At 38.9% G+C, this 24207-nt stretch overlaps 1 protein-coding gene across 1 annotated transcript in view; it reads right to left on the bottom strand.

The window, feature by feature from the left end:
• Positions 1-2178: 2178 nt before the first annotated feature.
• LOC130915899 (disintegrin and metalloproteinase domain-containing protein 10-like) overlaps positions 2179-24207 on the bottom strand; it is a 37197-nt gene continuing 15168 nt past the window's right edge. The window contains exons 6-16 of the mRNA XM_057836094.1: positions 23859-24008; positions 19737-19829; positions 19444-19627; positions 17417-17580; positions 17114-17297; positions 16025-16175; positions 15768-15951; positions 15586-15694; positions 15285-15505; positions 13315-13441; positions 2179-6140 (exon numbers count right to left, since the gene is read on the bottom strand). Coding sequence (XP_057692077.1) covers positions 5956-6140; positions 13315-13441; positions 15285-15505; positions 15586-15694; positions 15768-15951; positions 16025-16175; positions 17114-17297; positions 17417-17580; positions 19444-19627; positions 19737-19829; positions 23859-24008 — 1752 coding nt within the window. The 3' untranslated portion in view covers positions 2179-5955. The remainder of the gene's footprint in view (positions 6141-13314; positions 13442-15284; positions 15506-15585; positions 15695-15767; positions 15952-16024; positions 16176-17113; positions 17298-17416; positions 17581-19443; positions 19628-19736; positions 19830-23858; positions 24009-24207) is intronic.

Below are 24207 nucleotides of genomic sequence, written 5' to 3'. Positions count from 1 at the left end.
AGTATCTGCTTTAACTAAAACCACCAAAACATTTATAGGTATTCATCATAAGTGGAGTTTGACTTTTGGGGCATGGGGGGCACAACAGGTTGATGACCCCAAAACGCAATAAAATTTAAAATAAAATTAACTTAAAAGAATATTTATAATAAGTTGAAGATGAGTGTTTTTTGTTTCCCATCATTCTCGAGGGGGATTCTGAATCAGGCTGCTTAGGACTGCACTACTTTTCACCAAGAACGTCATCCATTGAATATGGCCCGCCCGCCGGTGTCATGCCAATGTAGTTACCCCCGTCAAAAATTTGCACATGCTGTGGGGCTGTTTCCCTTCCAAAGGCCCTGGGAACCTTGTTAGGGTGCATGGCATCACGAATGCTTTGAAATACCAGGACATTTTAAATCAAAATCTGTTTCCCTCTGCCCGAAAGCTGAAGATGGGTCGTCACTGGATCTTTCAGCAAGACAATGACCCTAAACATATTGCCAAATCTACACAGAAATGGTCCACCAGACACAAAATCAAGCTCATCCCATGGCCATCTTAGTCCCCAGACCTTGTTTTGTTGGCAAAAGGGGGTTGTACAAAGTATTAACACCAGGGGTGCTAATAATTGTGACACATTATTTGATGTCAAATATTTTTTTCTTTATGTTCTTTTATGTGGGATTTTCTTTCTTCTCTTGTTTCTTTTCTTCTGTTCCCCCATAACCCCTTCTTGTTCGCTGCTTTGTCATAATAAACGAGGTATGTGAATGATCACAATGGGTGTATGTCATACTCTCAATGTGAAACATTAAAACTGTTCAGACCAATCAGGCACTCAGACTTCCATTCTCCGTGTCAAACAGCTGAACAGGACAGGTACAAAAAAAAAAAAAAAAAGTGTTACTTTTATAACTCACTTTTTAAATGTGCACCAGGTACATGTTTTTTCCTAAGTACCAGGCTGTTTACAGAAGTTATATTTAGAACAGGTATTTTTATTTTTTGCATATATTAAAGTATGTACAATAAATGCAAATTTAGATTGCTTATCAACAGCCATAAATGTGCGATTCACAAGACAGATGCATTGGCAAAATAAAAGTGTCAACAAATAAAATATGCCTACTCCAAATACACGTCATATCTTGTTACACTAATTTAGTTAAAATAATAATAGTTGATAAAGGAACTCCTGGGTGAAAAAAGTGAGCTTCTACAGAGAGCAACTGACAGTAAACAGTGGTCTATTTTATTGAATGAGTCGTTTAATGCATTTCAAGTACTCCAAAAAATTACATCTCTTTGCACAATACAATTGAATTTTTTTGTTTTTTTTTAGTAAAAATGTTCAAAGTGAACAAAAATTTCCAATACTGTATAAAACACAGTGAACATTAAAATCAGACAGCAGTATTACTTTTTAATCGTGTGATCTTTCGGCCTACATCACCTACGACATTTCAAAATCAATTTGGACATTGCAGTGCACGTTTAGCTAAAAACTTTTTTCTCTTTTTACCAAGACTACGAAATGAGAAAAAGTCAATTTACAGGCATTATTCTTCTGCTCTTCTAGCCAAACCATGCCACAGGATAACAAAGACAAAAATGAGAATGTCACATTTAATCCATCATACTCATTTTTTTCCTTTTTTTTCATAATTGATGACAGTGGAGGAAAAGTATTATAAGCAAACTCCAGTTGAACTAGCACATACAAGAACATAAATAACTTAAGAGGTTTGTCACATATGAACATCTTTGAATTGGAATGAAAAAGATTCAACAGAAGTATCAAAATGTAATTTTCAGTTTTCAACGAAATGCAAATTTTCAAAGTACTGTACAAGTTTTTATGTTAGAATCTGGAGCTGAATGACATTTTAAAAAAGTACATTTAAAATTTTTTGATACAGACACAACATAAGCCTGATTTAGTTGCATCATTTTACATTAACGGTGACAGTTTTCCTCTCATCCCATTCAGAGCAAAACCCTCAGGACAGTGTTGTAAGACATTAGTTGTGAATTGAACTGCATGCACTCTACTAAATTTAATAATGCCGAGACAAACTCAATTCGAAAAAAACGATATAATGCAAAAATCATGTGCTTTATTGTTGTGTCGAACTATTAGCCTGCCAGCCAAAGCAAAGACTGAATTGTGCCAAGGCAATGGAATAGTGTTAGTTTGTGAAAGGAACAAAAAAAAAAAAAAAAAAAGTACAAGAGATTTAAACTGGGAAGTGAAAGACTGTGGAGTAGCAAGTCAATCTGTGTGAAAATATTGCCTCAACAAAACTTCCTTTTATTTTCACATTAATAGTTATCAGTATTGAAACACATCAAAGACCAAAGTTGATCAAGTCACATTGAATTAATGCCTCCGCATGCCCACAAAAGATTTGCTATCTGTTAAGCACAATAGAATGATAAGCCTACTTTTTGAGCACATTCACACCAAGTCATTTTGAAACATACTTCCATAAGCGTGTCAGTTAGACTCACTCCTAAACTAAGGCCTTGTTCAGACTGGCAGGCAAAACTGAGTTTTAGCCCATCCAGATTAAAACTGGATGGCTCTTTTGTGGTCTGAACAGTCACAAAGCACAGAAATCAGATTTTTGCGAGGCAGATTGAAACCACATACGGGAGGTAGTTTCATATCAGATATGGACAAAATGTTTCTCAGTCTGAACAGCTCAGATTGGTTTTGACTGTATGTGACTTCACTATGCTTGATGACGCCTTCGTTGCCACAGCAACCTGTCAGGTGTGTCAATTAGTGCTTCATCGATTAATCAATTAAGTCGAGTATTCGATTAGAAAAAAAGATTCAAATTAAATTTTGCTGCTTCGAGTATTTGTTTAATTAATGTGGCGTTGTAATGTTTTGTTTTGATAGTGTTTGCATTTAGCTGTATTGATTTGGGTGGATATACTGCACTCTCGTCTGCCTCATTTCACGAGGCTGAATCCAGCTTCTCCCTGTTAAGACCAACATAAGCCAAGTTTTTGTTTGAGCTAATGTTTTTTTTTTTTTTTAAATGCACTTGTAATTGCGTTTATAGGTATATTTAGCCGTTTTTTGTGGGCATATGTGTTTGAACCATTTGTTAAAAGCATGGTGTTAAAAAAAAAAAAAAAAAAAAAAGTTAGCGTTTTATAGCATTTAAGCTAGTGGACTTTTACTATTCAAGTTAGCCGATTGTTCTTTTGTTGTACTTACAGTGGGGAGAACAAGTATTTGATACACTACCGATTTTGCTGGTTTTCCCACTTGCAAGCCGTGTAGAGGTCTGTAATTTGTATCATAATTTCTCTTCATCTGTGAGGGACGGAATCTAATACAAAAATCCAGAAAATCACATTGTATAATTTTTAAACAATAAATTAGTATTTAACTGCATCAAATAAGTATTTGATACATTACCAACTAGTAAATATTTCGGCTCTTAGTTCTTTTTTAAGAACCCCTCCTGTTCTCCACTCATTACCGGAAGTAACTGCACCTGTTTGAACTACAGTTGAACTGTTTGGGCCACAGGAAAATAAGCAAGCAGCTTGGTGAGAAGGTAACAACTGTTGGAACGATTATTAGAAAATGGAAGAAGTTCAAGTTGACGGTCAATCTGCCTCGTTCTGGGGCTCCATGCAAGATCTCACCTCGTGGGGCATCACTGATCATGAGGAAGGTGAGGGATCAGCCCAGAACTACACGGCAGGACCTGGTCAATGACCTGAAGCGAGCTGGAACCACAGTCTCGAAGAAAACCATCGGAAACACATTAAGCCGTCATGGATTAAAATCCTACAGCGCACGCAAGGTCCCGCTGCTGAAGCCAGTGCATGTCCAGACACTTCTGAAGTTTGCCACTGACCATCTGGATGATCCAGAGGAGCAATGGGAGAAGGTCATGTGGTCGGATGAGACCAAAATTGAACTTTTTGGTCTAAAGTCGGCTCGTCGTGTTTGGAGGAAAAAGAAGGATGAGTACAACCCCAAGAACACCATCCCAACCGTGAAACATGGAGGAGGAAACATTATTTTTTGGGGCTGCTTCTCTGCCAAGGGTACAGGACGACTGCACCGTATTGAGGGGAGGATAGATGGGGCTATGTATCGCCAGATCTTGGCTGACAACCTCCTTCCTTCAGTGAGAGCCCTGAAGATGGGTCGTGGCTGGGTCTTCCAGCATGACAACAACCCAAAGCACACAGCCAAGGCAACTAAAAAGTGGCTCTGTAAGAAGCATCTTAAGGTCCTGGAGTGGCCTAGCCAGTCACCAGATCTGAACCCGATAGAAAATCTATGGAGGGAGCTGAAAGTCCGTGTTGCCCGGTAGCAGCCCCGAAACCTGAAGGCTCTGGAGAAGATCTGCAAGGAGGAGTGGGCCAAAATCCCTGCTGCAATGTGTGCAAACCTTGTCAAGGACTACAGGAAAAGTTTGGTATCTGTAATAGCAAACAAAGGTTTCTGTACCAAATATTAAGTTCGATTTTTGTGATGTATCAAATACTTATTTCATGCAATTAAATGCAAATTTATTATTTAAAAATCATACAATTTGATTTTGTTTTTTTGTATTAGATTCCGTCCCTCACAATTGAAGAGAACTTATGATACAAATTACAGACCTCTACATGCTTTGCAAGTGGAAAAACCAAAATCGGCAGTGTATCAAATACTTGTTCTCCCCACTGTAGATCCTCATTTATTTATTTTTTATACCATTCGAGGCTCAGCTCAGGTATTTTAAATGTTTATGTTCTTTATCCGATTACTCGATTATTCGAACTAAGTAGTTCATCGATTAATCGACTACCAAAATAATCGATAGCTGCAGCCCTAGTGTCAATGATGTTGCCCAGTCTGAACAGGCCCAGATCCGATTTGGAGACTTGCTAAAAAAAAAAAAAAAATAGTGTGAAAAGTTCTCCCTAAAAATCAGATTTGAGTAGGAATCCGACTGGAATCAGATATGCCTGCAGTCTGAACGCAGCCCAAGTGGCAGCAGTCATTGACTTACGCCTTTTCCTTATAAGTCGTCGCAGTTTTATTTAGTGGTAATTCATTCTTCATTGAGCTAAATTTAATCGGTAAAAGAAAAGATATATCAAGCAGAAGGATCCTTTTGTTTCTCTCAACGAGCTTGTTAAACACGACAAAAGCGCACAAGAAATAAAACAATGGAAAGACGGGCTTGGAAAAAAAACAAGAGGGATATGGTGACTTTGTTCAAATTGAGAAGCAAGCAACCCAAAATGAACGAGCTCCACCTGATTGGACGACCGCAGAGAGGATCTGACAAGATCCGAGGAACTCCTGGCGACCGTCATTCCTTCATTTATGTGTTAAAAGTCCTGAGAGCGCTAACCAAAACATAAAAGAAAAACAAAAGAGAGTGAAGAATTACACATTTACAGTAGAAGAAATAGTTCGTTTTCACTTATGATACACTAAATATGTACAGTCACATGCAGGAGACTGTCCGCACAAGAACGGAGCATGTGTCTTTCGCAGATTTGGGGAAATCCAAAACGTGGCGCCAATCCCCCGCCGAGTGTCTCTCTCTCTCCTGTTTGTGGTGAAAACGGCGCAAGAAAAGCACGCGACGATTCAACGGCAGCCACAAGCGTGTCACTTGAGACGACATCGCAACAGAACCAAAACACAGCACAAAAGTGGACTAAAGCTACAGATGGTTCTTTAAAACTCCTTGGCACTCCTTTGAAATGAGCCAAAACAAAATGACGATGGAAAAAGAAGCCAGATTGCGTGGCGGCGGAAACTGAGTCGCTGAATTTTTCTCTTCTTTCGCGTGGCTGTAAGACGGAGGAGACGGTGGTGACCGACAAGCTTTTCTTTGGATGGAGTGACGCTTAAGTTTCCCACTGTAGGCACAAGGAGGAGCCAAGGCATTGGAAGGGGTGGCGGGGGAGAGATTTGCGGGGTGGCAAGAGATCTCAGCGTCTCATTTGGCCCATCTGATAGTTCTCTCTGGGCTGACGGTGGTGCCGTTGGTGCTGCTGCTGGGACTGCCGCTGAGGCTGCCTCTGGCCCTGCCGCTGACCCCCGTGACCGCCGTGTTGCGACTGATGTTGCACCTGGGAGCTCGCGTGCTGCTGCGCTCGCCGCCGCTTCAAAGTGCCTGGAGGCAGAGAGAGAGGACGTGCATGAGATGTGGGCAGAAATAAATCAATTTCTACCTCCTCCCAGACAGTGTTGTTCTCGTCAACGATGATGATAACGAAAATATTCCGTCAATTAGAGCTGTCCCGACTAGTCGTAAATCCGTCGACGAACAAAACATCCCGTCGACGATTAATGAAGGGTTAAAAAAATATATGCGTGGAAAGTTCAGAATGTCGGACGCTCTGTATGCAAGCGGGGAAAGCGGCACAAAGCCAAAAAAGCGCATCAGAGTGTCCAAAACATTGACTTATTTCAAAGAAACAAAGGAGGGTAGACTCTTTTGTCCTGTCTCTTCAATGCCAAGCTTGGCTGCACGTCGGCCGTGAATAAACACCTAAAGCGCCGTCACCCAGTTTGTAAGTCCATCTAACTAACTGACGACATGTTTTATTGAAGTTGCTAAGCCTGTCACGATATGCAACGAGTCCATTTATCGCACGGAAAATAAAAATGAGGCCGGTAATTTTCACGGCTGCTTTTTATCGCTGCGCACGTGCGTGCATACATTGGTGCGTGCGTGCTGATGGCATATGAGACTCCAGTTCCTTTCTTTTATCAACACACTGTAGAATTAAAGTTCAGACATACAAAATAAGAAAACACATCCATATTAAACACTAACGTTAGCACTGCTACACTGAGGTGAATGGGGGGAAAAAGGCAACTTACTTTAACCTCATATAAAACATTGGCAGTCGTCTCGTGAAAGCAAACTTGCGGTTAAAAGGTGACACTCCAAACATGAAAAATCGCTGGTTAACAGCATTTGCAAACGAAAAAAAAAAAAGAACAAAAACTCTATTACAGACACTACATACAATTACCAAAAGTGCTTTTTTTGCGGAGTGTAAAGCTGAAGTTAGCGGTTTAGCGAACGTACTTCCGGTGAACATTTCAAAATAAAAGGATGTCATGTTCTCCATATAAATAGCGATTTCTGGAGTTAATCCCACACACTTCAAAATTCAGATTCTACACTAAGAATACCTTTAAAATGACACCCTTTATGAAAAATCTGATTGGCAATGAATAAATATTATAATTATTATAATACTATTATATATAGTACTATACTATAATATTAATGCTAGGTGTTTTTTTAAGAATTGTTTTGAATCATGTTGGAAAGGCGAAGTCAGTGTTCTGAATCTGTTTACATTCCATTCTTTTGCACTAGTTAATTCTATCAGCATTTGAACTCGTTTATTTTTTTATTTATTATTGTTATTTACGTGTTTTGTACTTAAATAAATAATTTACGTGTTCCATTATGTTTTTGTGAATTGATAAGCGTCAACAAAAATTTCATTGCTAAATTAGTCAAAAAAAAATTTTTTTTTTTTAAATTTTAATTATAAGATTAGTCGACTAATCGTAAAAATAGTCGGCTGACTAATCGGGACAAAATTAGTCGTTTGGGACAGCCCTAGCGTCAATGAACACTTTTTTAATGATGACAACGAGCTAAAAACGTGTTTTGGGAAACTAAAACATAACGAGATGAATGCCAGTTTTCGTCTGACGAGACGGCGAATAAAATCCGCTTTCTGTCACTTGTACACAATGTGACATTTTATGTGTAGTCAGCCTGCGTCGTAGCAGTGTCTGTTTGTATCACTCATTTGTCATGCCCCCCCCCCCCCCCCCGACTCACCAGTGTGTGGTCTCCAGTCTCAATGCAGGCTCGCACACACAGTCTGATTTGTTTTCTTATCATGGCCAGAGAGAATGTGCAATGTTGCTTTAGCCTTTAAGGTCTGTGCTGACTGATCGTCACACACTCAATGTAACTCTTAGCGTTAGCATATGGCTAATGATAACGGCGAGCGTAAACTCTGACAACTTTTTTTTACATACAGCTTGTGGCGTCCAGGTGAGTATAATTAATTGAAAAATTACGAAAATAATGTACTGTTTTCCTGCTGAGTGTGGCCTATCATCAAGTTGGCGTTGTCCTTGTAGACGCTACAACATATGCTCGTTTGTCAATGTTCATTTGAAATGGGCGGAAACTTTTATTATTTTTGGAGTAAAATTTTTAAATTTTACAAACGAAAACATTTGTATTAAATGTCAACAAAAACTAGACGGCGACAAACACATTTTGACATGACTAAAATTTGACTAAGACTACCGTAATTTTCGGACTATAAGGCGCATCTGACTATAACCCACCAAATTTGACACGAAAACGTCATTTGTTCATATATACAGTAAGCCGCTCTGGACTATAAGCCACAGCTGTCCTCACAGTATTATGGGTTATTTACACCAATAGATATTAACCAGTAACACTTTATTTGACAGCGGCATCAAAAGATGTCATAAAACCAAACACCATGAAGCTTTGAACCAATTGGCTACAAAGCTTCATTGCTTCAAGAAGCTTCATTTGGCCATCGCTCCTCCCTTTAAGGAGACTGTCAACCTCTGCTGCCACCTGATGTAAACACTGTTGTCGTCCAACAGGCCTCCTAGCATGCATTGCAGCGCTACACATGTAAATAACAATCAAAATTCATGTTCCATGCTAATTATCTCTTCAGTTACTGTTCCAGTTTACACTTTATATGACAATGGCGCCATCAGACTGTATTAAAGAGCATACGACACGAGAAAAAAAGTCTTAAATGGCATTATTATGTGAATTAGAATCATATTTTGAGACGATTCGACTATATACAACAATTTAGCAAAGCACAGATGACGAGAAATTAGCCTTTTAATCTGCCAGTTAGCCACGCCTACCATTATAGGGCTTTAGCGTCCCCAACAGGTGGATGACGTCAGCGGTAGACTGGGCTCATCGATTTTACGATTCAGCCCATTGAGGGGGAATTATTCAGAACGAGGAAAACGCGACGAAGAAAGCCGCCAAATGTCATTGTTTCAGTCTCTCTACTCCAATATTTTTACAGGATATTCTTTTTATCCAAGTATTTTTCCCCAATAGCAATATAAATGGCTTGAGAAGGACCAGTCAGCCTGTCGAGGGAGAACTATTCAGAACGAGGAAAACGCGACGAAGAGAGCAGCAAAATGTCATTGTTTCTGTCTCTTTACTTCAATATTTTTACAGGATATTCTTTTTATCCAAGTATTTTCCCCCAATAGCTATATAAATGGCTTGAGAAGGACCAGTCAGCCCGTCGAGGGGGAACTATTCACAATGAGGAAAACGCGACGAAGAGAGCGGCAAAATGTCATTGTTTCTGTCTCTTTACTTCAATATTTTTACAGGATATTCTTTTTACCCAAGTATTTTTCCCCAATAGCTATATAAATGGCTTGAGAAGGACCAGTCAGCCCGTCGAGGGGGAACTATTCACAATGAGGAAAACGCGACGAAGAGAGCGGCAAAATGTCATTGTTTCTGTCTCTTTACTTCAATATTTTTACAGGATATTTTTTTTTATCCAAGTATTTTCCCCAATTGCTAAATAAATGGCATGGTCATGAAAAATAACAGTCTTGTGCTGAATGGAATATGAAATAATAAAAATGTATCTATTTAGGGCGACATGGCAAAATTACTCCATAATGGTCAAAACTGTCGACTTCACCTTTACTGTCGCACCTCCCTAACTATATTTTATGACACCTAAATCGGACATATGTCATTTCCCTTCCCCGGCTTCGGAGAATGTAAACAAACCAGAAGGCGTGACAGCTAGCCGACATGCTAACCCGAACCGAGTGATGTTTCAAAGTCTTCAAAGCGGAAAATCACACATAACTATCCTGGATTATTTGACATGACGACCCGGTTGTCTATTGTCGTCGCGGATCGGCAAACCGCCCGGCGGAGAGCAATTTACAGTTCGTTCCCCGGAGGAGGGTGGCTGCAGTTGTTGTGCAGCTAACGGGCTGCTGCTAATGACCATTAGGACAGCTTTTTACATGCCTATCAATGATCAAACGTAAGTAGTCCTTCATTTAAAGGAAGTTTGTAGTGTTTACTTTGTAATCGCTGTATTCGTATTTGACATAATACAAAACAAGATGTTTACTCACTTTCTCGTAAGTCCAATGGTCCCACAGTAAATATCCACGGTGAATAGGAACCTTTTGAAACTCCAAAAAGGCGCATACGCCTCTCCCTCATACAGAATGATTTTTCTGCAGCCGTTTGGCTGGCGTGATGCGAAAAATAAACGTATTAATCCGCAAAATCAGCTGAATCATTCGTCCCCATACACAACAGTACGCTGTATAGTGAAGAGGACGTCTTCTACCGTACACGTCACAGCGCCCTCCTCCTCAATGCAAGACCGAAGCCGGAAGTCACTCATTTTCCTGGCGCGGGATTCAAAAAACTAAATAAATATAGCGATCGCTTCCACACACATCCAAGCGGTCCATATCATTCAGGAGCATAAAATACCGCGTGTATTATGAAATAAACATGCTTTTTCGTGTCACAGGCACTTTAAGACCATAGTAATTATGACATGACACTGCCATGAGCATTCATAAATACCTATGACATATGTCATTTTAGGGTTAGGGTTAGGCAAATTATCTAAATTTTGAATGGATGTAAAAGATCCTCGCTGGACATGGAGTTAGTGACATACAGTAATTTGCCGGATCACACTTAGTGACATCTGTTATGAGCATTCATTAATGCCCATGATAGTGTCATAATTATGACAGTCTTATGACGCCGCTGTCAAACATAGTGTTACCTATTAACACAATAAATCAACAAATAAGCTGCAGTGTACTACAAGCCGCGAGAATAAAAAATTCCGAAAATTACGGTAATAAGTATTATCATCCAATAAATTAAGACAAAAATTAAAAGGGCTACCAAAAACAACACTGCTCCCAGATATCGCACAGAATTGTGCGGTAGTTTGGTACACAATTTAAAAAAAAAAAAAAAAAAAAAAAATCAAAAACAGAATTGAACTGTTAAAAAAAGTGGGGGCCCTTACAAGACATTTGAAGGTACTGAAACACTATAGACCCTACTCACATGACGTCACAACCACGCCTCTGCGCCATATTGTCCGTCTACTCGTCATGTTGATGCATTACCGCTAGGGGGCCAGATTTGGTGTGGTAAAAATGCGGGGGGCTACCTTGGCTGATTTACATAGAACAAAATATTTAAACAAATTTTAGCAAGCCCTTCTGTGTGTCACATTTGCTTTATTATTTTTTTAAATTCATAATTTCAACAGTCTCATCTTTGTGGCTTTCTCTTTCGACACTCAAGACTCTTGCGAAATACTGCTGCTGTGAAAAAATAAACTAGCTTCAAGTTGCTATAATATCTCGCTGCGTATCTTCCCTGTAATGTTGTCGTACATGTCAGCGTGTCTAGTTTAGTAATATTGCGTCACATCAAACTCTTTGAAAACAGCTACTGTCTCTTTGCAAATGAGGCAGACACAGTTGTTGCGTGTTTTATTGAAGAAATAGTCCAATATCCACCTATCCTTGAAGCGTCGGCCATCGCAGTCAACTTTTTTTTTTTTTTTTAATGTCGCCATTTTAGAAATCACACAGGGTAATGTTGCTTAGAGTGCTGCTCTTAAAGTTTTTCAAACTTTCGTGAGAATAGGCTGATTTTGTGTGGACAAGATAGTTGTAGATATCAGGGTAGCAGATGTCAGGCAGAGAGGGCGAAGACAGCGGGTCGAAAAATATCGATTTACGCATCAAATATGGATCTGGCGAATGGATAGACTGAAGCTTTTCCACATAACGCCTTTCCTTTTATGCAACGCATCCAATGAGTTTACAGCGTCTGAAAGCACCGGGGCTTCCATGAATTGCTCTATAAACTGAACGACTAAGTGAAACCATTGAGAATAGGGCTAAACAGAGACGGACAATATGGCGGCCGGATACAGCGACACGTCATTCTGTGACGTTGGTGAGTAGGGTCTATAAAGGCTGAAAAGTTTTCAAAATTTTTTTTTTTTATTTTTCTGGCCAATACGGTAATTTTGATTCGAGTCACGATTTTCAGTGCAAAAATCACCGTAATTTTTACAAATACGACATGGAATTACATCATAACATCAAAGCATTATGGGTTATGACTAATAATGCAATAATACTTAAGTTTTATGCAGTCCATAAAATGTTTTTAAAAATTGGCTCAACAGAGCAGTGATGCTGCCATATTTACTATATAAATATGGTGTTACATTCTGTGGGAAAAATATATTCTGTGGGAAAAACATTTTTTTTTGTAATCATTTAAAACAGAGTATTTTTTTTTCTTCCTGATTTAGTTATCAAAACGTGAAATGTTTATATTTGCAGTTGAAAAGGGGCAGAAATTAACATGGTTTATTCATTAGCACAACAGATCCTGGCTCAGTCAAGCGCACATTAAATACCATACTGGCCCGAATATAAGACGGCCCTGATTATAAGACGACCCCCTCTTTTTCAAGACTCAAGTTTGAAAAAAGACTTTTTGAACACCAAATTCATTTTTATACAGAAAATAATTACAGTACATCCGAAATAAATGATTATAACAACATATTTGAGAGAAAAAACATGTTATTTTGTCTCATTCAAATCTTAATATCTGAACATTTAAATATGTAAACTAAAGTGCAATCACATTCGTAAATGAATGGCTTCTGGTTGTTGAAATGTAAATAAACCAATCTATTGTGATAAAACAACAAAATTGCAATAACTGCATTAACCATTAAAGTGAAGTCTAACTATAACTGTAGTCTTGAAACAAATCTGAATAAAGAAAAACATTGCAATAAAATAATGCAAACTGGTTAACTAAAAAGAGTAGCTGAGATCTGTCATGACAGAACATCGCTTCAATGATATCTGGCGCCATCTAGCGTCGTGAATGGGGAGAGTAGCTGAAAATAGCATAAAAAAAGAGTAGCATAAAAAAAATAAAACAAAATATAATAAATACATATATATTTTTTTAAAATAATGAATATATTTAACAGATTTTTGCCAGCTTAAATTTTGCCCTGGGAATTTTATGGAAAATTGAGTAGCAACATTTGGATTATAGTTGATGGATTTTCACGTTGGTTGTCTGGGAAAAACATTTTAGTCTAATCCTCGTTTAAAGGAACAGGTTCCATACCTGTACTGCCATACCTCAATTACATGCATAGACTCACCTGGAAGTGGTTTAGGCGGCGGAAGCTTGGGGTTACTGCTGGGTGTATGTACACTACAGATCTTAATGAAGCCAGCCATGAGCATGATGAGAGCGATTCCCATCAGTAGCACTGCCCACCAGTGGGCCTGGAAATCAAATCAAATGGTTACTGATAAATAGAGAGTACTTACTTTTGAAAAAATTAGGACACCCCATTAAATATTCAGTTCTTTATTAACAATGTTCACATATCAATGTCTGATCTTGTTTTTCTTTATCTCTGGAAAAGAAAGTAATTTAATAGCAGGTAAACAACAAAAATTAACATTGTTTTACTCATTAAACCAAATTTATCAACAAAAATGCATATTCTAACTGAGGAAAAAGTTAGGACACCCTATAACCTAACAGCTAGTGTTACCCCCTTTGGCTGAAATAGCTTCAGTGAGACGCTTTTTGTAGCCATCTACCAGCCTTTGACATCGGTCTGAAGAAGGTTTGCCCTACTCCTCAACGCAGAATACTTTCGGCTGTGAGATGTTTGAGGGGTTTCTTGCATGTACAGCCTGTTTCAAGTCACCACATAGCATCTCAATGGGATTAAGATCTGGGCTTTGACTCGGCAATTCAAGGACTCTCCATTTCTTCCTTTTCAGCCAGCCATTGGTGGATTTGCTGGTATGTTTTGGGTCATTGTCATGTTGCAGGGTCCAGTTTCGCTTCAGCTTTAAATTTTTCACAGATGATCTCACATGTACCTCAAGCACCCTCCGATACATGTTGAATTCATGTTGGATTCTACGATGGCGAGTTGGCCAGGTCCTTCTGTAGCAAAGTCTCCCCAAACCATGACATTTCCAAACATGTCATCTGTTCTGTTGTCCAAATAATTCAATTTTAAATTCATCTGTCCAATAAACATTATTCCAGAAGTCCTGGTCTTTGTCTACATTCACTCCGGCAAACTTCAGTCGTTCCTTCATGTTCATCTTGGAGAGCAAAGGTTTCCTCCTTGCACACCTCCCAAGAAGGTTAAACTTGTGAAGTTTCTTTCTGATTGTAGAGGCATGCACTTTCACATCAACAGATGAGCCTGCTGTAGGTCACGTGATTACATTTTAGGGTTTTTGGAGACTTCTTTTAGCATCTTGCGGTCTGCTACTTACTTGGACAGCCAGACCTGGGCATGTTGGCAGTTGTTTTGAATGTGCACCACATGTAGACTATTTTCCGGACAGTGGAATGGCTGACTTTTTATTCTTTGGAGATCTTTTGAAATCCCTTACCAGACTCATAAGAGTCTAAAATCTTCTTTCTGAAGGTCTCAGACAGCTCCTTTGATCTCACCATGGTGTTTTCACTCAATTCAACAGTCAGTCACTGTTTGCAAGCATTCTGGGTTGAGGAGTGGGGCAAACTTTCTTCAGACCGATGTCAAAGGCTGGTAGATGGCAACAAAAAATGTCTCACTGAAGTCATTTCAGCCAAAGAGGGTAACACTGGTTATTAGGTCGTAGGGTGTCCTAACTTTTCCTAAGTTAGAATATGCATTCTTGTTGATAAATTTGGTTTAATGAGTAAAACAATGTTAATTTTTGTTGTTTACCTGCAATTATACCTTTCTTTTCCAGAGATAAAGAAATACAAGATCAGACATTCTTATGTGAACATTTATTAATAAAGAACTGAATATTTAGTGGGGTGTCCTAATTTTTTCACATGACTGTATATAACCATTTATCTACATGTTTTTGCCATGCCCAAAGCATGCACATATGAATGGTTTAATGCAGTTATATGTTCCTACATTTTTCCTCCCAAGTGAAGAATGACATTCACTCACAAAGAAAAGGCATTTTGTCTTACGAAATTGCTTGAACACGCTTAAAACACGAGAATACATTCTGTATGTTCCAGGAAATTAGTTTGTTATATATATTTTGTATATCAGAAAGAACCACAAGTTTCCAGAAAAGATATTGTACTTACCACAATCCATTCAGCAATGTTCTCATAAAGCTCCGGGTTGAAAATGGCCTTCTTGAGCCGAGCGAGGGGGCCGTCCGCATCCACCAGACGACACTTCATGAACACGTCGCAGTACCCCTTGAAGTCGTTGCACGGCGAGCCGGCCGGCAGGGTGGTCACCTTCTTATTGAAGAAACGAGCCAGACGCTCTGACCCCGTACTGCTGCATGTGTTGGGATTCACTGGAGAGACGAAACCCAGTGAGCGATGACGAGAAGCAAAAAGAAAGCCCCCCCTAGCGCATGATTAGTACATGACTCACTCTTCTCCATGCAGCACACGTGACAAAGCTCCGTCTCATCCTTCCCTTCTTGGCTAGCGCATGTGCAGGCTTCCAGTCCGTACTTCTCACAGATGGAGCCGGAGCAGCCCTGCGGACAAGAATGGGAGAGGGTCAGCCATGTGACAGAGGTCCTTGAATCTCAATGACTTCCTGTCACTCACCCCATTCAGACAGACTTGAGTTTCGCCGTGGCAGGCAGTAAAGTTGGCCTTGGGCTCAGATGATGGACACTGGGGGCTCACTCCATTACACATGCCCTGATGAGCGCACTCCGATTCGTCCCTGCACTTTTCATTGCGCCCCTTGTAGCTGCACTCAGCGGTGCAACAGGGACCCTGGCTGGGACTGAGGGCCAAAGTGGAAAATGTTGGCTCAAAAATATGATGTGAAAAGTGCAGATGGACAGATTGTAATCTACCTGCAGACTTTGTTGGGCTTTAATTTGCACTTCTTGTTATCAGCCTGGTTGGCATCATAGCAGCACTGGTCCCTGCACTGGTCACTGTAGCCACAGTCACACTCCTCTCCTGGTTCCACGAGGCCATTTCCACAGATGGGCTGACCAGACTCTGGTTGGTAAGGGAAGAAATATTTGAAAAACTGTTCCTGGAAAAATGACATCTGCTACAAGATATTACTTGGATTTAGATCTACTGTACTGTAACTGCTGCCAGTGCTACCCCGAACATAGCAGCTTATTTGTAGGACATTCTTTAAATCCATCCTAACCACCTCCTCCTAGCCTTTGACTGTTTTTCTGTAATGGCATGAAGCATCAGACAGAGCCTCTGTCGGCAATCAAGTCCTGAAGATGCCTATTCAGTGTTGGCGTAGGAATCTCTCGTAGCAAACGGTAGATATCCTTTTGCTTTTGAATCAATCTCACTACCCAATGTTTAGCCTTTAACCAATTCCCATGGAGCCCTATTTATCGATAAAATCCACAGTGTTCGAGTCTGACGAAGCGAATGACAAGCTTTGTCAGCACTAGTGTAGCAGCTAAGAGCCATGTGGAGGCAAGATTTGGCTATCCAATCTTTAAAAATTTGCCAAACCATCTATGGTTAGCCTTGTAGCAAATGTAAGGTATGCGATTTTCTTCACGAAAATACTTCCGACTCACTGAATTCTTGACAGATTTACAGGCGCTTTGATTAATAACAAACTGTATTAATGTGGCTATGATTTATGCTAGGTGTTGAAAAGTATTTTTTTTTTTATGCAGGAGATTCCAAATAACAGACGCAAAAACAACAAGGGACCTTTATGCACCTTCTATTTGACCCTTTTGGAGACCTCTGCTGTAGCATTTAAATGTACAGCAACAAGAAAAAGAAGTGGGCGTTAAAAAAAATAATCTCCGTCTGGTACTTTGAAATGAGTTCAAGAAAGGTCAGTAAAATAATGAATATTATACTGGACTAACTCTGATATTTTCTTGAAAGCCACTGCAAGTTTGTATGTTTTTTGTTCTTCACCAAACAAATATGAACACTCTAATACATACCAACAAAACAGTTGCTTCTCTTTTTCTCCAGCACCTGGCTGATGTTGCGCACACTACAGATAGAGAATTTGTTGTTGTTCAGCTTGTCTCCTGATGTAGCTCTGGCATACATGATGTAATTGCCCTTCTCCTTTTTGTCTTGGCTCTTGGCTTCACCTGGTGTGCACTCAGATCCGGAGTCATGCTGTGTATGAGCGAGAAAAAAAACAAACGCCAAGGTCAAAGGAAGATGAGAAGACAAAGGTAGCCACGCTCCATTTAATCCTTCTTGCTGCGAGTGAATATATTACATGGGCTACTCACCGGGGAGCCAAAGTTGTGCCCTACTTCATGTGCAAAGGTGATATGGGAGACTTTGGGAGGCACGTGGGAGGCATAGTTTTGGACTGTGATGATTCCTGTGTTGAGTGACTTCTTTTTCCCATCGGAGTACAACTTGCTTTTTTCACAGATCCCACCAGAACTCCCTAACAAGGATGAGCACATTTTCTTTTACAAGATTCCCTCCAAAGCATGTATGTAATGTTTTGAGATACAGGAGAAAGAAGGAGAAAAAAAAAAAAAAAAAAAAAGATTATAAATAGTTTTATTGCCTCCTTAAGAAAACAACTACCGTATTTTTCGGACTATAAGTCGCAGTTTTTTTTTCCATAGTTTGGCTGGGAGTGCGACTTATACTCAGGAGCGACTTATGTGTGAAATTATTAACACATTATGATATCATTTCACATGTTATTTTGGTGTTTTGGAGTGACACTGATGGTTTGGTAAACTTGTTAGCATGTTCTTTATGCTATAGTTATCTGAATAATAGCTACGGCCACATTCGCGTTCTGCCTTTGGCAATGTGTGTTCAATTGTATTGTTGACTTTTTTTGTATTGAAATGCATGCTTTTAGTTTGTGGCAGTTTCACGCCCACGTGGGGGCGCACTTGCACTTGTTTACGTGAAGAAGAGCGCTCACACGCCAGAAGAAGACCGACAGCTACGTAGCTCTGAGTGAGTGGGCGGGTTAGCGAGAGAGAAACATGGCTGCGAACCTACGTTCATTGTTTATGCTTGTAAAATATCTCTACAGAGGCAACGCTTGTGTGTATCATCTTTTCTGTTGTTGTGGTGTGTTTTCCACCCGCGATCGAACACTTAGAGCCAGTTGTGTGGTTGTTTGAACGATGCGCTAATGCTAGCGAACGCATGCTAACCGTTTGTGTCATGTCATTGCTGTAAAACTAGGGGGGCGGGTATTGATAAGCATATGCTTTTTCCTGTCTTCCTTTGTCTGTCATCTGTCTTTTCGGGCAAATTATTCCATATTTTGTGACTCTCAATGATTCTCTTTCTTTGGCCAAACTATCTCACATTTTTAACTGTCAATGATACCGATGATGATGACAATAAATATTTCATATTTCATTTATTCATTCACTCAAAAGCACCTAATTTTCCTTTATTTACGTCGATGCGAACCTGTTTGGTATCGAGGACAAAATTGATTCAGCAAATTATACGGACGTACAGCATCGTCATTTGGGAGTTTAGCCAGCTGAATAGCCAGCACCGAGCCGTAGCGTCCTGGTGAGGACAGTATATTTGTATTTCATTGTTCATGCACTGTACACTGTACACTTATTCATCATGTTGTTCTCTATTTTATTTTTATATTAAATTGCCTTTGAAGATGACATGTCTGTTCTGTGTTGGATTTTATCTAGTAAATTTTCCCCCAAAATGCGATTTATACTCTGGTGCGACTTGTATGTTTTTTTTCTCTTCGTTGGGCATTTTATGGCTGGTGCGACTTGTAGTCCGAAAAATACAGTATGTGTCTTTTAAATATTTGACTGATTCCCATAACAAGTACCTTAGTCATATTGAACTACTAGAACGATTTTGTAAGGCAATTGTTTCATGACATTGTTGACCCAAAATTGTCTGAATTCTACCAAGTGTTCGTTTCAATTTTTTTTTTGTTGCCATTTACATTTGTTAACAAAAAATGCAAATACTGTACAGTATATTTTGATTCATTTCTAAACTTTTTTTTGTTAAATAAAAAGTAAAATACAGTAAATATTTTTTTTTTAACTTTATTCATTTCATTTGATTTTTAGTTAACAAACATAAAGGGGAAAACTAAATATTCCCTTATTATATATTTCACATTTATTAGTTTTTAATTAGAAAAACAAATATTCTCTTTTCATTTTCTAATTTTTTTTTTTTTTTTTTTTTAAAAGGAACAACTGTAAAAATTCTCTTACTTCAGAATTACGGTACTTGGCAAATACAAATTTATCTGATTCTGATGGGAACAACAGTATTGCAGTACCTGAGGGGGCTCCCACCCAGGCCAAACCCAAGACGCCATCATCAAAGTCTCTGTCAGTGAAGACGTAAGCCAAGCAGTAGTCATCGTGGTTTTGTTCAGAGTTCAGCTCCAGGAACTTTTCCACGCCGATGTTCCCGAAGCGAAACGGGTTGGACTTGTCCCTCTCGTCACTGGTGGTGTTTATCTGCGGGGGAGGAAGCAGGTTTGTTTAGAGGAAACAGGATTACAAGTATTTCCAACATAAACACAAGAGAATGCGGTGGCGGGGGGTGTTTATTAAATAGAAGACTTACCCGGATTCTTTTCACCATGAAACTGATGTTGCGAATCCCTAAGAAATCTGTGCCTTGATAGATAGCATTAATGGCCTTGACGTGGCTGGAAATCTGAAAGATATTAGGACATGCCAACACATAGCCACAAGAATTAGAGGAATTAATAGGCAGTTAGAATTTTTTTTAAACTAAAAAACAGTGGCTCATTTTGATGTTTTCTGAATAAACTGAACCAAAAGTAAATGAAATGTTCTGGTGACACTCGCATGTAAGAGGGTATCAGTTATTTTGTGTGCATCTGCAATGCAAAAGAACTGAAAAAATTTTCACCATATGGATTGCTATTATTTTGTATTAAAGGGAACCTCGGACTTTAGGACTTGTAGGCTCTAATAAGCCACAATTGTTTTCTTTAATTAAAATATGTTATTAGTAGGGGTGTAACGGTACACAAAAATCTCGGTTCGGTACGTACCTCGGTTTTGAGGTTACGGTTTGGTTCATTTTTGGTACAGTAAGAAAACAAAATGCAAAATATAAATGTGCTAGTTGTTTATTACCAGTGTTGTTAATCTTACTGAAAAAAAGTAATTAATTATAGTTACAAATTACTTCTCCCAAAAAGTAATTGCGTTAGTAACTCAATTACCTGATTGTAAGAGTAATTAGTTACTTGGCAAAGTAATTGGTGATAATTACTTTTTTTTTTCCTAAAAAAAAAACATTGGCCACACTATGTGAAGTTTTTTTGTGGAGGTTTTTGGTACAATTGGCCCGAGCCCAATTCTTTACCCTAATTTACCCTTTACCCTGAATCAACTGTTAAAAGTTGTTAAAATTGCTCCCATTATTGCATTAGTTCCCTTCTCTCTACTTTCGACATATGAAAGTTTTAAAACTGTTTCATCATTTAAAGATAGATTCAAGTCAAGATTTTGCCGATTTAGAAGTATTTTAGATAAAAATTTACTTAGGTTCGCTAGGAAGGTTCTCTACAACAGAGCCGTCCTAAAAAGCCTACTGCTTTAAGATGGCGGCTGTCTACTAACGCATTAAGTGCCATGTCTGTCATTTTGCATCTAGTTATATCTATATACAGTACATGTGATATCTACCATGTCTACCATATCTACCATAACATGCGGGCGTAGTTTGTCGGCTATCGGCTACAACATGTATTATTGGAGCTACCTAGCATCGCGTTTGGTCGGCGTCACAACTTTCTAGCCTCCTCCCCGCTCCTGCTCTGCTCTGTCGTCTCGGTGAGTCCGTCTCCCTCAGACTTTTCGACCAATATAGTAACGCATAGTAACGCATGCCTTTCCGTCCTCAGTAACGGTAACGGCGTTGCCAAGATAGAAAAGTAATTAATTAGATTACCCACTACTGAAAAAAGTAACGCCGTTAGTAACGCCGTTATATTGTAACACCGTTATTAACAACACTGTTTATTACACACTTTTGTGCTTTCAACAATAGGAACAGTAGCCTATACAAAGCTAGAATTCTGCTCAAAAAGTGGCGGGTATTTAAAGATAATAATCCAACAATAATTTGCCTTTCAGACCCCACGTATTGGTCAGCTTTCTTTCTGAAAGAAAGAAGAAAAAAGAAGTCCTGTGCTAAAGAGAAAAACAATCCCAATGACAAAGATTTTAACATGTATTTTACAAATGAAATGCCTCAATGATTTTTTTCCCCTTATGAATGGTTTTGAAAAGCTTTATTGGTGGATTTTCTCAAGTTAAAGCGCCACACAGAAATTATTCAATTTAACCCTTTAACACCGAAAGTGTCGGCAGCGACGCGTTTACGCATATAGTCTTTGAAGCTTCGTCACGCTGTAATTACGTCACCCATGTGCCGCTGGTTGGTCTCATTTGAAAGTGCGGAAGTTGATGTCCACACCAGTTTTTATTTGAAGTCAATCGACCAAGAAAAATGGGAGATAATGTCATTTGAATTTTATAATTTTACTGCACTCATAAATATGCATTAAAACGCTGAATGGACCATGTATCTATCTCCATATTTCCATCATTTCTTGTTCTTTTTCAAAACCGAAAGCAGCATAAAAGACTACACATCCCAAGAGCCGTTGTGATGTCAAGAAAGACGAACCGAATATGATCATTTTTAATAAGTTTCCGAGCGAGGCGCCAACTAATGAAAGGGAGGCATGCGACGCAAGCAACGGCCGGTTGTTTTGAGCGAGCGACTTTGAAACGTGCAGAATGAATCGAAAACTACATTTAGCGCAAGCTAATGCATTATTTCATTAACTCAAGGAAGAAGATGAGCCGTATGTTGTTGTTTTCCTGGGATGAGTCGGAGTCTCGGCGAGTAGAGGTGACAGCAGTGCGCAAACGGCGAAAGAGTAGGCTGTGTGACATTGTGTGTGACGCAGCTCCGTGACCTGTTCAAGAAGAAGCTTTATTGAGTGCGCAAAAAAAAAAAAAAAAAAACTTTATTGGGTCGCATGCCTGAAAAATTTGAATTGAACTGAACTACTTGTCAATATTTTTTAAAATACTTTTTTTCTATGTTATATATACAGTATATATATTTTTTTCTTCACTATAATCTTTTCAATTTTATGTAGATGTGAGTTCAAGAAGCTTGATTGCATGTATGTATATAATTTTGATAAGGTGATGGGTACAACACCTAACTTCACAAAGAGATATCCTCCAAACCCTTTGTGTGTTAGATTATATATATAATCTTTTTTGCACTGTATATAACCTGTTTTGACCATAGTATGTGTAAAGGCCAAAAACGCCTATGACCATACCTGCAGTTTGTGTTGAATTGTCAAACATAAAACTATTCAATCTTATTTTTTTCTATTGAATGTTTATCCTAACAAGTTGAATAAATATTATCAAGCTTCAAAACGGTTGGTCGAGCATGTTTGGTTGTCAATGGGGCATCAACGTTACAAATTTTGAAAAAAGATTTGGGATTTTTTTGTTTTTGGGTCCAAAATGTGGATTATAATTGGTCAGTGAAGAAAACAACAGTTTGGACATGAAGTTCAAGGTGTCCTGAAAAAAGGGACCCAACTTGGCCATTGTAAACATTTTTTTCTTTGAAATATAAAGGCAACCTCAAATGCATGCAAATTCGGCCAAAATAGGCTAAGGTGTTAAAGGGTTAATTGTGTAAGCAAGATCTGTGTATTATTTTTATTATAAAATTACAGGTGTTTTAGCTCATTTCAATTTATTTTATTCAAATGGGCTATTATTTATTTTGTGTTTGTATTTTACAAATGTGATGTAGTATTCATTTATATTGTATATTTTATGTCGTATAACTTTAGTTCCTATGTGAATATTAGTTCCTACTTGTTTTGTTGTGGTAGGAGGGTTTTGTATTGAACACGGGGCCGTGTTGGTTATTATTATAGCAGAGAAGACAACTGTAAATCAACAAAGACAAGTCAACTGTACCCTCCTTTGTTTCGTTAAAATAAGTCAATGTTTTGGCCACTGTGGTGCGCTTTTTTGGTTTTGTGCCGCTTTGCCCGCTTGTATACCAAGCGGCCGACATTAAAAAAATTGCCACCGCCCCTAAAAAATTTCTCCTCGGATCTACACAATTCACATACTGTAGGTCACCCTTTTTGACTTCAAAACAGCGAATTTCGCCAAAAGGTGAGAGATTTTCATGCCTGCATTAATGTTGCTCTCTGGTTCAAATAAAAAGGATTAAGAAGATGACATGTTTATGTTTTTAGGGTCATACTCTGGAAGCCCGGCAGCATCACCGCCCTACGACGTCAACAACAATGGCGACATACTAGTTAAACAAATTTTACAAATTGTATAAAAAGAAAACATCAAGAGGGGTTTCAATATCATTTTTTAAAACTCATAATAACATTTATCTTTTAAGAACTACAAGTCTTTCTAGCCGTGGATCCCTTTAAGTGTATTCAATTGTATTGACTTGCCATTTCTTTAAAGTGTGATAAAAAGCCTGAAACAAAGAGCACTCTCTATGCTACTGAGCTTGCAGAACGTATGAAAACCAACTGTCGTGAGTTAATATGGCGTGTCATGTTACACAATCAACATTGCGTTACGAGTGGTACACTTAAGCCCACGCAAGATCATCTGTTTACGTGCATCCCACCTGAGCAATAACAGCCTCTCTCGTCTTGTAATGCTTGTAGAAGAGGTGATCTGTTTGGATGAAGAGCTGGCACGTGTTTTTCTCAGCCTGTGCCATCCTCTTCTTTCTTAACATCACAGATTCATTATCGACTGCTTGACTGTGGATTGGCTGGTAACAAAGGAGGAAATGAGTTGCAGTTCAATTAAAGTATAAGGTCCAACTGACTATAAGCCGCACCCACCAAATATGACACGAAAATGACATTGTTCACAGATAAGCCGCACCGGAATATAAGCCACAGGTGTCCTCACTGTATGATGGGATATTTACACCAAATGATATTAACCAGTAACATTTTATTTGACGG

Source organism: Corythoichthys intestinalis, chromosome 5 (genome assembly GCF_030265065.1).
Source record: "Corythoichthys intestinalis isolate RoL2023-P3 chromosome 5, ASM3026506v1, whole genome shotgun sequence".
Classification (NCBI taxonomy): domain Eukaryota; kingdom Metazoa; phylum Chordata; class Actinopteri; order Syngnathiformes; family Syngnathidae; genus Corythoichthys; species Corythoichthys intestinalis.
Note: the sequence above shows the minus strand (reverse complement) of the source record. Positions and strands in the feature narration are given on the sequence as shown.